Source organism: Dendrobates tinctorius, unplaced genomic scaffold (genome assembly GCF_039654945.1).
Source record: "Dendrobates tinctorius isolate UK_male_01 unplaced genomic scaffold, ASM3965494v1 ptg000107l, whole genome shotgun sequence".
Classification (NCBI taxonomy): Eukaryota; Metazoa; Chordata; class Amphibia; order Anura; family Dendrobatidae; genus Dendrobates; species Dendrobates tinctorius.
In genome coordinates, this window is record NW_027361775.1 from 30,763,571 (window position 1) to 30,777,463 (window position 13,893).

General features: G+C 41.3%; 1 protein-coding gene across 2 annotated transcripts in view; it reads left to right on the forward strand.

Annotated features, from left to right (window-relative positions):
- The window catches only part of DIS3L2 (DIS3 like 3'-5' exoribonuclease 2), a 663,234-nt gene that overhangs the window by 332,551 nt on the left and 316,790 nt on the right, over nt 1-13,893 (forward strand). For both annotated transcript variants that reach the window (XM_073589330.1, XM_073589329.1), the window contains one exon: nt 8,938-9,017. In XM_073589330.1, the coding sequence (XP_073445431.1) occupies nt 8,938-9,017 (80 nt within the window). The remainder of the gene's footprint in view (nt 1-8,937; nt 9,018-13,893) is intronic.

Sequence of the window (13,893 nt, forward strand, 5' to 3'; positions counted from 1 at the left end):
CTGATGGCCTAGATTCAGTCTTTCGTTGATATAACAGTGGGATTCCCTGACTGCTGTGGCCTTGCAACGACACCTCAACATTTGCTGCTGTGCTAACCGGTGGGCTTACAGTGGGGGAAACAATGTAGCGTTGCTGACTACCTTCTTTGTGATCAGTTGCACATGTGGCACTTGAGGTTTGGTGTTGTGTCCACGCTTGCAAGTGCATGCTGGTTAAATGTCTAAGCATGCAACTGGTCTTCAAATTTTTCAGATTTTTCCCTCGGCTAAAGGTCTTTGCGCACTTCTTACAGATAACCTTGTCCTGATCATGAGGATTTTGTTCAAAAAAGTGCCACACTGCACTCTTCCTACTTTGGCAGACATTTTGCAGCCTAGCACGCTGTGATGTTTTGACCCTCTGGACAAGCTGTCCAGCAACTCTTTTTTGATTTTTGGAACCTGTCTTTGGAGTGCTCCGGGCCTGCCAGATAACAGCTGTTGCGATGTTGATGTCTGCTGTGGATGCTCCTCATCTGAGCTATTGGAAGCAGCACCCTCTTCCCCCAATGGATGCCAATCTGGGTCAACAACTGGGTCATCCATCACCTCCTCTTCAATGTCATGTGCACCTTCCTCTGTGTCACGTGTATGGTGGTATAGTGTGCGGGAAGGGGCACCTGAGTCTCATCAGGGTCAGAATCTAGCTCTGTACACTGCGAGGACAATGTAGTGCTCTGAGTGAATGTACCAGCAGAATCATCTATCAGCGGCTGTGCATCAGTGCACTCCATGTCAGATTCATCTTGGCCTGGGTAATTCACCATTTCACTTGATAATCCAGGCATGGTATGTGAAAACGGCTCCATGGAGTAATCAGTAGTATGGCCTGTGTCATCCTTCAATCTTGGTTGTGGTGAAGGACACAAGGAAAGGTGTGGTTCATGAACATGAGCCTCCAATGACGACTCAGTGCTTTTACTTTTTACAACTTCAGAAGAGGAGGCGATAGAGCTGGAGGCTGAGTCAGCAATGTAAGACAAAACTTTTTCCTGATGCTCTGGCGTTAAAAGCGGTTTGCCAACTCCTAGAAAACTAAGCCTTCGAAGCCTTATGGAGCCAGACGATGACGCAGGCTCAACACCTCCTGCATTCGGTCCTATTTTGCTTTTGCCACTACCATCAGATCCACCACCAACACCATCATTACCAGCTGCCAACCCCCGCTCAATTCCACAGCCTCTTCCACCAGCCTTCCTCATTTTTGGTAGAAATGTAGACAAAATCCTACAAACTATATAGTAATGTAAAACAAGGTACAAGGTGTCTATAGGACAGGGGAGATTTAGATTTTCTGCACACACTAGTGGACACTGGACACTTTTGGATTGTGTGAGGCCCACTGAATATCACAGCGCTATGTCACAGGCTCGATGCAGCAGGTGTGAAAACAGTGACTACAGGATAAGGGAGATTTTGAATTTCTGCAGACACTTGTGGACACTGGACACTTGGATTGTGTGAGGCCCACTGAATATCACAGTGCTATGTCACAGGCTCGATGGCACAGGTGTGAAAAAAGTGACTAGAGGATAAGGGAGATTTTGAATTTCTGCAGACACTTGTGGACACTGGACACTTGGATTGTGTGAGGCCCACTGAATATCAGAGCTCTATGTCACAGGCTCGATGCAGCAGGTGTGAAAAAAGTGACTACAGGATAAGGGAGATTTTGAATTTCTGCAGACACTGGACACTTGGATTGTGTGAGGCCCACTGAATATCACAGCGCTATGTCACAGGCTCGATGCAGCAGGTGTGAAAAAAGTGACTACAGGATAAGGGAGATTTTGAATTTCTGCAGACACTTGTGGACACTGGACACTTTTGGATTGTGTGAGGCCCACTGAATATCAGAGCGCTATGTCACAGGCTCGATGGCACAGGTGTGAAAAAAGTGAATTGTAGAATTGGGCAGAATAGGAATCTCCCTAGAGTGTAGGTCTGTAAGAACGGAACAAGTCCTCCACAGTGACACACAGCTTCACTGTGGCTGTGATAACAGCCGTTACACGGTACTGTGTGAGGAGCGTACACCGCTGTATGGTGTGAATAAATGCACGCTCAGTACCTTAGCAGGACAAAAAAAAATTGGGATTGCTTTTAAAAAAGCAGTTTGCAGAGCAGTGGGGAAACAGCAATGCAGCTGTCAGGAAGCCTTAGAAGGCAGCCTAACAACCAACACCGCTGATCCACCACAATATAGCCTCCCCTTGCACTGCACACACAGTGACTGGTGTGTTGCACAGGCAAAATCGCTAGCAGCAGAAGCAGTTTTTTTGTCTTCTTCCCTGCCTAACGCTCTCCCTACAGAATCAGCAACCTCTCCCTATGCTAAGATCGGCAGAAGTAAGATGGCGGTCGGCGTGCACGCCCTTTTATAACCCCTGTGACGCCCACCAAAGCAAGCCAATCACTTGCATGCCCTTCTGAAAGATGGTTGCGACCCCTGCCTATGTCATCACGTTGCCCACAGTGTCCGTGGATCCTGATTGGCTGAAAGAGCGCTAAACAAACTTTTGAAACGCGACTTTGGCGCGTAAGTCGCCGACCTCGTGGCCGACCTCATCCTAGGGTCGGGTTTCGTTTCATGAAACCGGACTTTGCCAAAAGTCGGCGACTTTTGAAATTGTTCGACCCGTTTCGCTCAACTCTAGGTGCATAACCATTGTATATTTTAAATGTTTTTACAATTTTTTGTACTTTGTTCTGTGAAATAAATTTGATTGTTTCTATGGTGATCACTGCGATTTGTGTATGTTTTCTTTGCCCTTTTTTGCACCTTTAGGCCACATTCAGTATTTGGTCAATATCTTCCATCAGTATTTGTGAGCCAAAACCAGGAATAGGTGCAGAATGCAGAAGTCATGCACATGATTTTGTTATACTTTTTTCTAATTGTTCTACTCATGATTTTGGCTTCTAAATACGGTTTTAAAATACTGACCAAATTGTGAATGTGACCTTGGATGAATTCATTGAGAGGTGTAGTTTGTAAAATAAGGTCACATGGGGGTGTCTCTTCTGTTCTGGTACCTTAAGAGCTCTGTCCTTCTCATTCTAAATCCATTCCACCAAAATCTGCACTACTATGTGTCGCTCCTTCCCTGTGGCTTAAAGAAGTTCCTGATAATAAGTAGGGCATCTGTGCACTAGGGGCCAAAAATGGATCTCTTAGTTTGTTGTGCAAATTCTCCTATTAACCCTCATAAAAATTTAAAACTTGGGGCTAAAACAACATTTTAGTGGTAAAAATATAATTATTCATTCTTCACCACCCAGTGGTATAAAATTGTGATACACCTGTGAAGTTAATATGACCACTGTACCCATAGAGTAATTTATTCAGAAGTTTAGTTTGTAAAATAAGGGCACAAATGGGTGGAGTCTGCTTTTCTGGCACCTCATGGGCTCTGCCACTGACATGTCATTCTGAAACATTCCATCAAAATCTGCACCCCAATATGGTGCTCCTTCCCTTCTGAGCTTTGCACTGTGCCTCAAAAATAGTTTTCGGCCATATGAGGTATTGACGTACACAGGAGAAAACGGTCTCTTCACTGTTACCCAATTACTTCTATTAGCTATTTTGAAAAATTAAAAACTTGGAGCCAAAGCAGCATTTTAGGTAAAAAATGGTAATTTTTCATTTACTTGGCCCAATGCTATACAATTGTCTGAGTCACCTTAGGGTTAAAAATGTTCACTACATCACTAGATTAATTCCTTGAAAGGTGTAGTTTACAGAATGGAGTCACTTTTTGGGGTTTCTGCTGTTCTGGCATGTCAGAGACTCTTAAAACTTCACATGGCATCAGCATTTTATTTCAGCCAAAATGGCGCTCAAGAATTAAAGTAGCTATTTGCAAAAGAGAGAAACAATGGAAATGGGTTTCTGAATTAATACCAGTTTATTTGTTTGTCACATGAGGAGAGGAGACATAAAGGAATGGTTGAGCAACAGCTGTTTAGCGTAAACTATGCTTCTTGCCTCCGGTGTGATAATGAATCATTTGGGGGCTAAAGCGGTATTATTGAAAAATTTTTCGTTTTTAAGCCCCCATGTTATAAAATTCAGCGAAGCACCTGTGGGACTTTGATACTTTCAATACTCATACATGAATTCCTTGAGGGGTATAGTTTACAAAATAGTCACTACTTCGAGTATTTTGCTGTTTTAAGCATGTCAGGGGCGCTTCAAATGCAACATGGTATCCACATTTTACTCCAGCCAAAATTGCGCTACACAGTTCAAATGGTGCTCCTTCCCTTCTGAGATCTGCTATGTACCCAAACTCACATATTGGGTATCATTGTATGCAAGAGAAATTGAACAACAAATCATGTGGTTCATTTTCTCCTGTACTTGTGAAAATGAATAATTTGGGGCTGCATTAACCTTTCTGTAAGAAAAAAAAATACGTTTATCATTTACACATCACAATGCTACAAAACTATTTGAGTTTGACAACTGAGTGTCCAGCAATATATGCTCACTATACTCGTTTGATTCTTTGGTTCCTTGAGGGGGTACAGTTTCCAAAATGGTTTAACTTTTGGAGGTTTCTACTGTTTTGGCACCTCCTGACGTTCAGCAAATGTGACATGGTGACCATAACCGATTACTTGAGGGGTATAGTTTACAAAATGGTCACTTGTTCGAGTTTTTTGCTATTTTAAGCATGTCAGGGGCGCTTCAAATGCAACATGGTATCCACATTCTACTCCAGCCAAAATTGGGCTACAGAATGAAAAATGGATACAGAATGAAAAATGGCAAATGAGGTTTAACACAGATAAGTGTAAGGTTATGCACATGGGAAGGAGAAACAAATCCTACAATTACTTACTAAATGGGAAACTGCTGAGGAAAACAGACATGGAAAAAGACTTGGGCATCTTAAGGCCCCATCACACATAGCAATCTCGCTAGCGAGATCGCTGCTGAGTCACAACTTTTGTGACACAACAGCGATCTCACCAGCGAGATCGCTCTGTGTGACAGCGATCAGCAACCGGCCCTCCTGCCGGAATCGCTGATCGCTGCAAGAAACCTCTGGACATTTTTTTCGTCACGGATTTCCCGCTGGCCAGCACGCATCGCTGTAAAATAATAAAAAAAAATAAAGTTTTATTTTCACCTTCCGACGTCCCGCGCAGCATTCCCGCCTCTCTCCATGCTCCGGTCCCAGTAATCCTTTGGAAGAATGACCGAGACTTCGCGATCCCGCGAGAACGGACGTCATCGCAGTAATTCTCGCAAAGGATTACTGGGACCGGAGCGTGGAGAGAGGCGGGAATGCTGCGCGGGACGTCGGAAGGTAAGAATAACAATATTTTATATTTTAATTCTATTTTTGACATGGATCCATGGCATCAGCGCTAACTAACACAGCGATGCCGCGCGCTCGGCATCGCTGTGCTAATCGCTGGTGAAGCTGTCTGTTTGACAGCTCACCAGCGATCACATAGCGATTTACCAGCGATCCTGATACGTTGATATCGTTGTCAGGATCGCTAGTAAGTCGCTATGAGTTACTCCAGCTTTAGTCAATAAGAAGCTAAATTGGACTGCCCAGTGTCAGGCAGCTGCCACCAAAGCAAATAGGATCATGGGATGTATTAGACGAGGTCTGGGGACACGAGATGAAAACATAATTCTCCCTCTGTACAAATCACTCGTCAGACCACACTTGGAGTATTGTGTGCAATTTTGGACGCCGGTGCTCAAGAGAGACATTACTGAACTTGAATGGGTTCAAAGGCGGGCTACTAAAATGATAAATGGAGTTGGTTCACTACAATACCCAGAAAGGTTATCAAAATTAGGTCTATTTACTCTAGAGAGGAGACTACTTAGGGGAGACTTAATATATATGTACAAGTATATCAGAGGGCAATACAGAGATCTCTCCAGTGAACTGTTTGTACCAAGGACTGTGACAAGAACAAGGGGGCATTCTCTTCGTTTGGATGAAAGACCATTTCTGCTCCAGCATAGAAGAGGGTTCTTCACGGTAAGAGCAGTGAGGCTCTGGAATTCTCTTCCTGAGGAAGTGGTGATGGCCAACTCACTGAATGAATTTAAGAAAGGAATGGATGCTTTTCTTGTGAGTAACAGTATAGAAGGTTACGAATAACAGAATATTATAGGTAGATGGTTGACCCCACTTAGGGGAAGGAATTTTTTTCTCTATGGAGAAAATTGGCTTCTACTCTGTGGGTTTTTTGCCTTCCCCAGGATCAACAATGCAGAACAGCTGCACTAAAAATAGGCTGAGCTAGATGGACAGGTCTTCCTTCAGCCTTCAAAACTGTTACTATGTTACAACCAAATTGTGTTCCAAAATTGAAATGGTTCTTCCATCCTGGACCTTGCTATGTGCCTAATCCGTAGTTTTTTTCCACACATGGTGGGTTATCGGCATGCTAAGGAAAAATTGCACAACAAATTGTATGGTCCATTTTCTCCTGTTACTGTTGTGAAACGTAAAAATTTGAGGCTAAAAAATCATTTTTGTGTAACATAACTGATTTTTCATTTGTTTCCATTTTGTTTTAATTGAGTACCTAAAGGGTTAACAAGCTTCTTAAATGTGTTTTTGAATACCTTAAATGGTGCTTATATGGGGGCTTATGTAAAAAAAAAAAGCAGAAAAGTCACTTAATGGGAAATGGCCCCTAATAAAATAAGTTAAAAAAAAATTGCTGCTAAATCTTTTACCCTTCTACATTTTATAAAAAAAGTAAAAAAAATTTATATGGATGTTAAGAAGACATGTGACAAATGATTATTTTTTGTGGTATGACCATCTTTTTTAAGAGCATAAAAACGCCGTATCAAATCTTATATTTTTTTTGTAATTAAAGGCAAATCATATCAACCTAAATTTACCACTGATATGAAGTACAATGTGTGCAAAAATAAAAACCCCCAACTGAAATTTTTCATCATGTCGGTTATTACCACATAAAGTGACACTGGCCAGAATTGAAAAATGCGACCTCGTCAGGAAGATAAAAACATTCTTCTGCTATAAGGTTTTATGGGTTAAACCCATGTAAATGTATATGTTGTGTACGTACATTAATATATTCAATCCTGACTTCCCCGATTTCCAGTGTCTCTGGTTCATTTCTGGGTTTTATGACCACTGTTCTTTGGGAGGGAGAGGGGTGTTTAAACTCATAAGTACATCTGTTTTATTGCTGATTTTTCCTATAACTGGGGCGGTTAAATTAGCACCATTTAAAGCAGAGAAAAACAGTCTCTTCTCTGCACAACTTGTATCTGTTTCTTAGAGCCCAGCAGCTCCTGCACCCTCACTACACAGTGATCCCATTATTTCTGGGTCCAGAGAAGGAAGCACAGTCAGTGCATTTTAATCTGTATACACAGTGCTTGTTCAGTGCTGCTTATACAACGGAGAAGGTAGACATGATGATTTATTCCTGCCTTCTCTGCAGGGACTCTAATAGCCAGCTCCCCCCTGCATATGCACATTAGCATTCAGCAGCTCCACAGTGCAGTGATGTTTTAGAATGTCACTGCAGAAAAGAAAACTGACCGCCCGGACGTTTATAGTCTATGGGTCATCCTAGAATAGTTATAGGAAATCTTTCAGCAGGTTTTTGCTATATATTTTGAGAACATCTAACGGGAAGATAGCCTTTTATTATAGTGATGTCACTTACTGGGCTGTGTTTTTCTGTTTCAATACAATCAATGTTTTATCAGTAGGAGAATATCACTGTAGGACAAACTGTCTCGTGCCTGCTAGTCCAACCATAGCCATTTCCTATCACTATACACATTATACATAGGTGCAAGTCATTGGTTTGAGTAGGGTTATACAGGGCTCAACAACTGGTCACAACTACTGCACCCAGTAAACGAAGTGATGCATGACCATAACAATAATAAGCAATGGCAATTTTTCCATAAGGTTCCTTTTATTAGGTTTCCATATTCTGAGAGCCATAATGTTTTCCTTTTTCTTTGCAGCTTGAGCTGTAGTTTTTATTATGCCTTATACAGATGTGTTCATGAATGCAAACAATGAGCCTGCGGTTTTGTCGTTTTTTTATTTTATTTTTTTTGGGTGCTGCATATGGGATAAATATTTTTGTATTTCAATTGTTTAGCTAGTTACAAGCTGTATTATCCTTCGTATTTTACTATTTACGTTTCAGGAAAAAGTCCAAATCCATCTGTTTTTTTTTTTTTTTTTTTTACTTAATATGTTTGACAGTACTTTAACCATATTAAGTTCTTTATTAACGTTATAAACCATTTTAAGGGTGCTTGAATGTGAGACCACTTGACCGCTTAACCAGTGCACTGCAACATTGTACTATTGAAGCATTTTGCTTTTAGCTGCCTTGGCAACATGATTGTGAGAGAAAGGGCTATTGGGTGTTTGGGGACACCCTCCTCGATTGCTACTGTTCAGAATGAAAGTGACTTGTAAGGGTATTTGCATATGATGTGATTTAAATATATGCAATGACACATCAGGGCACACCTCCGTCTTTTGTTATGAAGTCTCAATTTTCGTGTTTTTTTTTTTCCTGGACAGTTATTGCATATTTCCCCGCGAGGGTTTTTATAAATGATCATTGTGTTTATAATATATAAAAAATATTGAAGATATTTTACATGGTGTACTTAATATACAGGGATGCAAGCAATGTTGATCACAATTAAAATTGTGACTATGACACTTGCAAGATCCCTCTCCTCTGACTAGCAAACGGGGAATGGTCGAGCGTCACAATAAACCATTTGGATTCTTCTCTGTTGCCACCATATCAGCTTCTCTTCAGTTATGTATAACGCTGATTTATCCTAATGCTATACTCTAGTTTATAATATGTCCTATCCTTTTTGTTTTGTAGGAAAGAGTGCATCTTCACCATTGACCCTGCCACTGCTAGAGACTTGGACGATGCTCTATCCTGTAAACCGCTCCCTGATGGTATGAACATAAATTTGCATAATGTTTGTCATCTAGCTTTTTAAATATTACTGATGCTTTTGCGTCTTAAACATTGATATTGCTTTTAAAAAGAGACAGTTCATGTTTGATCTGTGGGGGGGAACTGACCCTGGGCCACTTCTGTGGGTGCTGTAGGAGGAGTTTGCGTCAATGTTCAGCAACTGCTGTTAAAGAGAACCTGTCAGCACGATTTTCTAATGTAAAGTAAAGGCATGACCATAATGTCTTTGTAATACAGATAAAATTTGTTAAGCAAGAACCATAGAGTAGATTTCTGTAATCAGCTTTTTAACCTTTCTTATAATGAGATTTTTGTGCTCAAGGACCCTACTGTGTTTAGTGTCTTCTCCTGGCCCAGCTTCTCCGCATGCCTCTGGTTTTCAAACGACAGGTAACTGTTTGGAAATTTTGTGTCGCCTCCATCATTGACGTAGGCAGCACGTTTGCAGTTAGATTTCACGGCCAGTCTTCTGGTCTTCAATAAAATGGGGCCAGAGGCGGCACATGCACAGAGAAAGATCTCTCCTCAATGATATCTTCCAATAAAAATTTCAAACAGGAGGCAGGTCAGTGAAAAATTGGTCACCTGTCATTGAAACACTGGAGGCAGGCGGAGGGGACAGAGCAGGAGAAGATCCTACCCACAGTTTGACCCTTGTGCCCAGAAAGCTCATTAGAAACCTACTTAAATGCTGATTAATGTGATATCTTTGAATAAATCCACCCTGTTTAATCAGTATTGCAGCACCATTACTGCATTGTCTGTACATTGCCAAATTGTTCTTACAGCTTCTCTTTATGAACTACTCATCAGCTCCTAAAGTGGGGGCCATCATGGAGGCAGTAGTAACGGAACATCGATCTGAGTGGAGGAGATAAACTGAGTGAAAATATATAGTCCATTTTCAATACCAAGGTGAAGGGTTGCTTTATATTGGCCATGCTGTTTTATTACAGATAAATTAAAAAACAAGTATCGGCAAAAAGGTCTAATAAAAGTGACAGTGAAAAATCCAGATCACACCAATAGGACGTCTGAATGTGAAGTTTCATGCCTGAATCAAGTCTTTCAACAGCTTGACAACTGCTGTCAGCCCTTGGGTGTGCATTTTCATAGCTGAATAAAGAACCATTGCTCTCTTCTACATTTATTAGAAAAAAAAATTGCCATTTGAAAGAGCAGTTCAAATTATAGTAATCATTACGATCATTAAAGGGTTTGTCCAAGAAGTCATCACATAGCAGAGAATAGTTAGCGTATGTACACAAGTGTCGTATTTGCAGGGTTTTTTCCAGCATCAAAAACCAGCGTGTGATGGTGGGAAATACGCGACAGACAATACACATATTTACTTGCATTTTTCGCACACTCATTTGAGTGAAAAATCGTGAAAGAATTCACATGCATAGGAAAAAAAGCAGCCTGTGTAAGAGACTTCAGCAATCTCATTAATTATGCTGGTGCTGGCAAATGCTGCATATTTCAGGCACCAAATAGGCTACCTAAAATATGGATAAAATACCCCTCCACTTGTGAACATACCATTTATCTTCAGGAGCATGTCGCTCGTGCTGAGGGTGGTGCACACCTAAAAATTGACATTTTGGACAAGTTACATGGTCATGTCGCTGGTCCAAACTCTGCACTCTCCTATAACAGAATGAAGAGGAGAAAAAAAACCCCCGGATTGTTACTAAAATGGCCTGATGCTTCCTTTCGTTTCCTTTAAAGATCTCTTTTCAGCCGTGATTTAATTACAGAACACATTAAAATAAAAGGTAAAAGCTCTTTTGGATAACACTGTATTCACCATAAATAATTGACTCTGCTCAAGTCCTCTTCCTCCTTGCACAATGACCTCCACTCATGGTATTTTTACTTCTCTGGGAATTTTTTTTCTCTAGTCATCTCCAGATTTTCTTTGGATCTGTTTGGCTGCTAGATAGCAAATATTTAAATGCTGCTAAATGCCCAAGCAACACGGCCATCTTATAACCATGTACAGAAGCGAAGCCAGAGATGCTTAATTATCCACAAAACACTTGACAAAATGAACCTCCCAAACCGAAAGCACAAAGGGTGTATATAGTGTAGCCATCTCTCCCTTTTATATCCCTGTGCTGAACCTGCTACCTGGCAGCAGAGGTCGGCACCTTAATGATAAAAGGTAAATGGCACCCCTGCTCAGCGTCGACTTACTGAAACAAGAGGGGAACCTGGCTAGACAAGAGGACTTGTGGCACTTTTTAGGTGTGGAGGATGTTCCTTTTGCTGTTGGATTCTGCCATGCAGAGATTTTGCCAGTGCTTCAACTAGAAAGATGCTTTATCAGGGACTTGGCTAATTGCAAGACCTCATGTTGTCTACATGGCTACCGGTACATGTCTGCCCTATGTAATTATGTGGACAATGAGGGAGTTGAAAAAACATATCCGTGAACATTTGGGGGACATAAGACACAAAAGGGATACCCCACTATCCCGCCATATTTGGGAGTATGGTCTGGGAAAGGCTGGGGATCTATTATTCTGTGTCTTGGGGGTAATTAGGGAGAATAGTAAGAAGGGAGACCGGGACAAACTCATGTTGCAGAAGAAGACGCAGTGGATATTCAGGATGGAGTCTGGCTCTCTTAAACGTCTGAATGAGAAACTGACTTTTGGGTGTTACCTTTGAGCATGTTTTGCACAAGTATGTTCTACTTTTTTTACCTGAGAAATCATTTAGTGATTATTTTATATATGAATGGTTTTCAGTTCACATTAATTTTCATCACAGAAGCTTTCATCTGTCTGACACATCATCTGTATATATTTTTAGTCGTCCATTCATAAACTGCATCTTTTAAAGGGGCCAATCCAGGTCATCCTGGAAATATGAGCCTATGGTCAGAGAAGGGGTTCAAATGTGAGGGGCAGATGTGCTTTATGATCAACTTCTCCACTCAAGAAAGCAGACAATAACTGTAAACGGAAACATTTAGATATTTATCCCTTTTTATTTTATAACTATTTTGCATATTTGTTTTTGTTTTTTACCTTTTATATATATTTATTGTAAGCACTGTATTTTAACGCTTAAAATCTTTAAGTTTGATCTTTGTATGCCCTAAAATAGTCTATAGCCCATCAGAGTGTGTGTGACCTTTTGATTCTCACAGTAACACTTTTTGGGGACTCTTTACGCCGTGTCTTTGAGTGGTAGCAGCATGCTAAGAAATCGGGGTGTGCTAAATGGGTCAGGGTGTGATTTATGCTCCTTATAGCCTAACACAGAGGTTGATAGTTTGAGTTAGCGTAGATAACTTAAACTCTGCAGGCGCACTCCACGTCACATGCTAAGGTGTGTACGTAACGCATCTTTTATTAGTTAATCCCTAAAAAGTAGCGTGAATATAAGGACATTAACATTGAAACACACCGGGTTCATCTAATTAATGGTGCTTTTGATGGATATGACAGATATGTATTGGGGAAACATGGATTCTTTCAGGGGTATGTGGAGTAACTCACTTGACTGGACTGCTAATGCAGCTGCGAACACCCGATATTTATATCCCTCCCTCGTCTCATAGGAATTTGCAATGGTAGCTTCCATTACGGTCCACGTCACTAAGTCATATGACTGTTATCGTGGGGGATGTGATGTGTGCTTAGATGATCTCGCACCATAAAAAGGTTTGATATGAAGTGATGGGCGCTGACGTGATCTGCGTCATTGGATCATGTAACGCTGGTCATGGAGGGCGATGCTCGCACAGATGTGATCTTTATGATCATGGCCACAGAAGGCGGCACATGTGCAACTTGCCAACCAATGGGATGAGGAAGCACCTCTTGGAGACCTACAATTAGACTACAGTCCATAAAGTATGACATACACCTGATGTCAATCTTTTATCCTGGAGCCTCCTGATAAATCTGATGATGGAGGGGAAACGCGTCAAGGCTAACCTATAGCAGAAGATGCAGATAAGTGTGTATTTTTAATCTGCCCTGTAAACTGCAGGCAGGTATAGGCATTAATTGATGACATTTGATGACTGCATTTTCTAGTCTCTTCTTTTGATTTCTATTTTTAGGTTTATATCTTTTTGTAAATATCTACTCCCTTGAATACCTTTTATTTTATTGTTTCAGAATAGTGATTAATAGGACCTATTCGGGTCAGTCGCCGGTGAGTGGGGGGCGCCATTTGCGTATATCCTATGGTGACAACCTCCACAGCTAGGTAAGCTTTTTATTATAGGGACAAATGGGGAAAGTTTTATTATTTTCCCTTTTTACAGCCATAGACAATTTGTGTTTTGACCTTGGATAGTCAGACATTTCAACCAATATTCATTCAGGGGTAAATTTTATTATTATTAATTATTATTATTCCATGGTGCTGTACATGAGAGGGTATTACATACAAATTACAGATATCACTTACAGTAAACAAACTGTCAGAGACTGATAGAGGGGAGAGGACCCTGCCTTTTCGGGCTTACATGCTACAGGATGGTGGAGAAGGAGACAGTAGGTTGGTGGGTTGCAGCAGTTCCGGTGTTGGTTGAGGTGATATCTCCGGTAGTGGAGAGGAGATATTGGGGTCATTGCAGGCTGAAGGCTTTCTTGAAGAGGTGGGTTTTCAGTTTCCGCCTGAAGGATCCAAATGTGGTTGATAGTCGAACATGTTGGGGCAAAGAATTCCAGAGGATAGGGGCTATTCGGGAGAAGTCTTGGAGGCGGTTAGGTGAGGAGGGAATAAGTGTGGAGGAGAGGAGGAGGTCTTGGGAGGACCGGAGATTGTGAGGGAAGATATTGGGAGATTAGTTCAGAGACACATGGAACAGACAGGTTATAGATGACC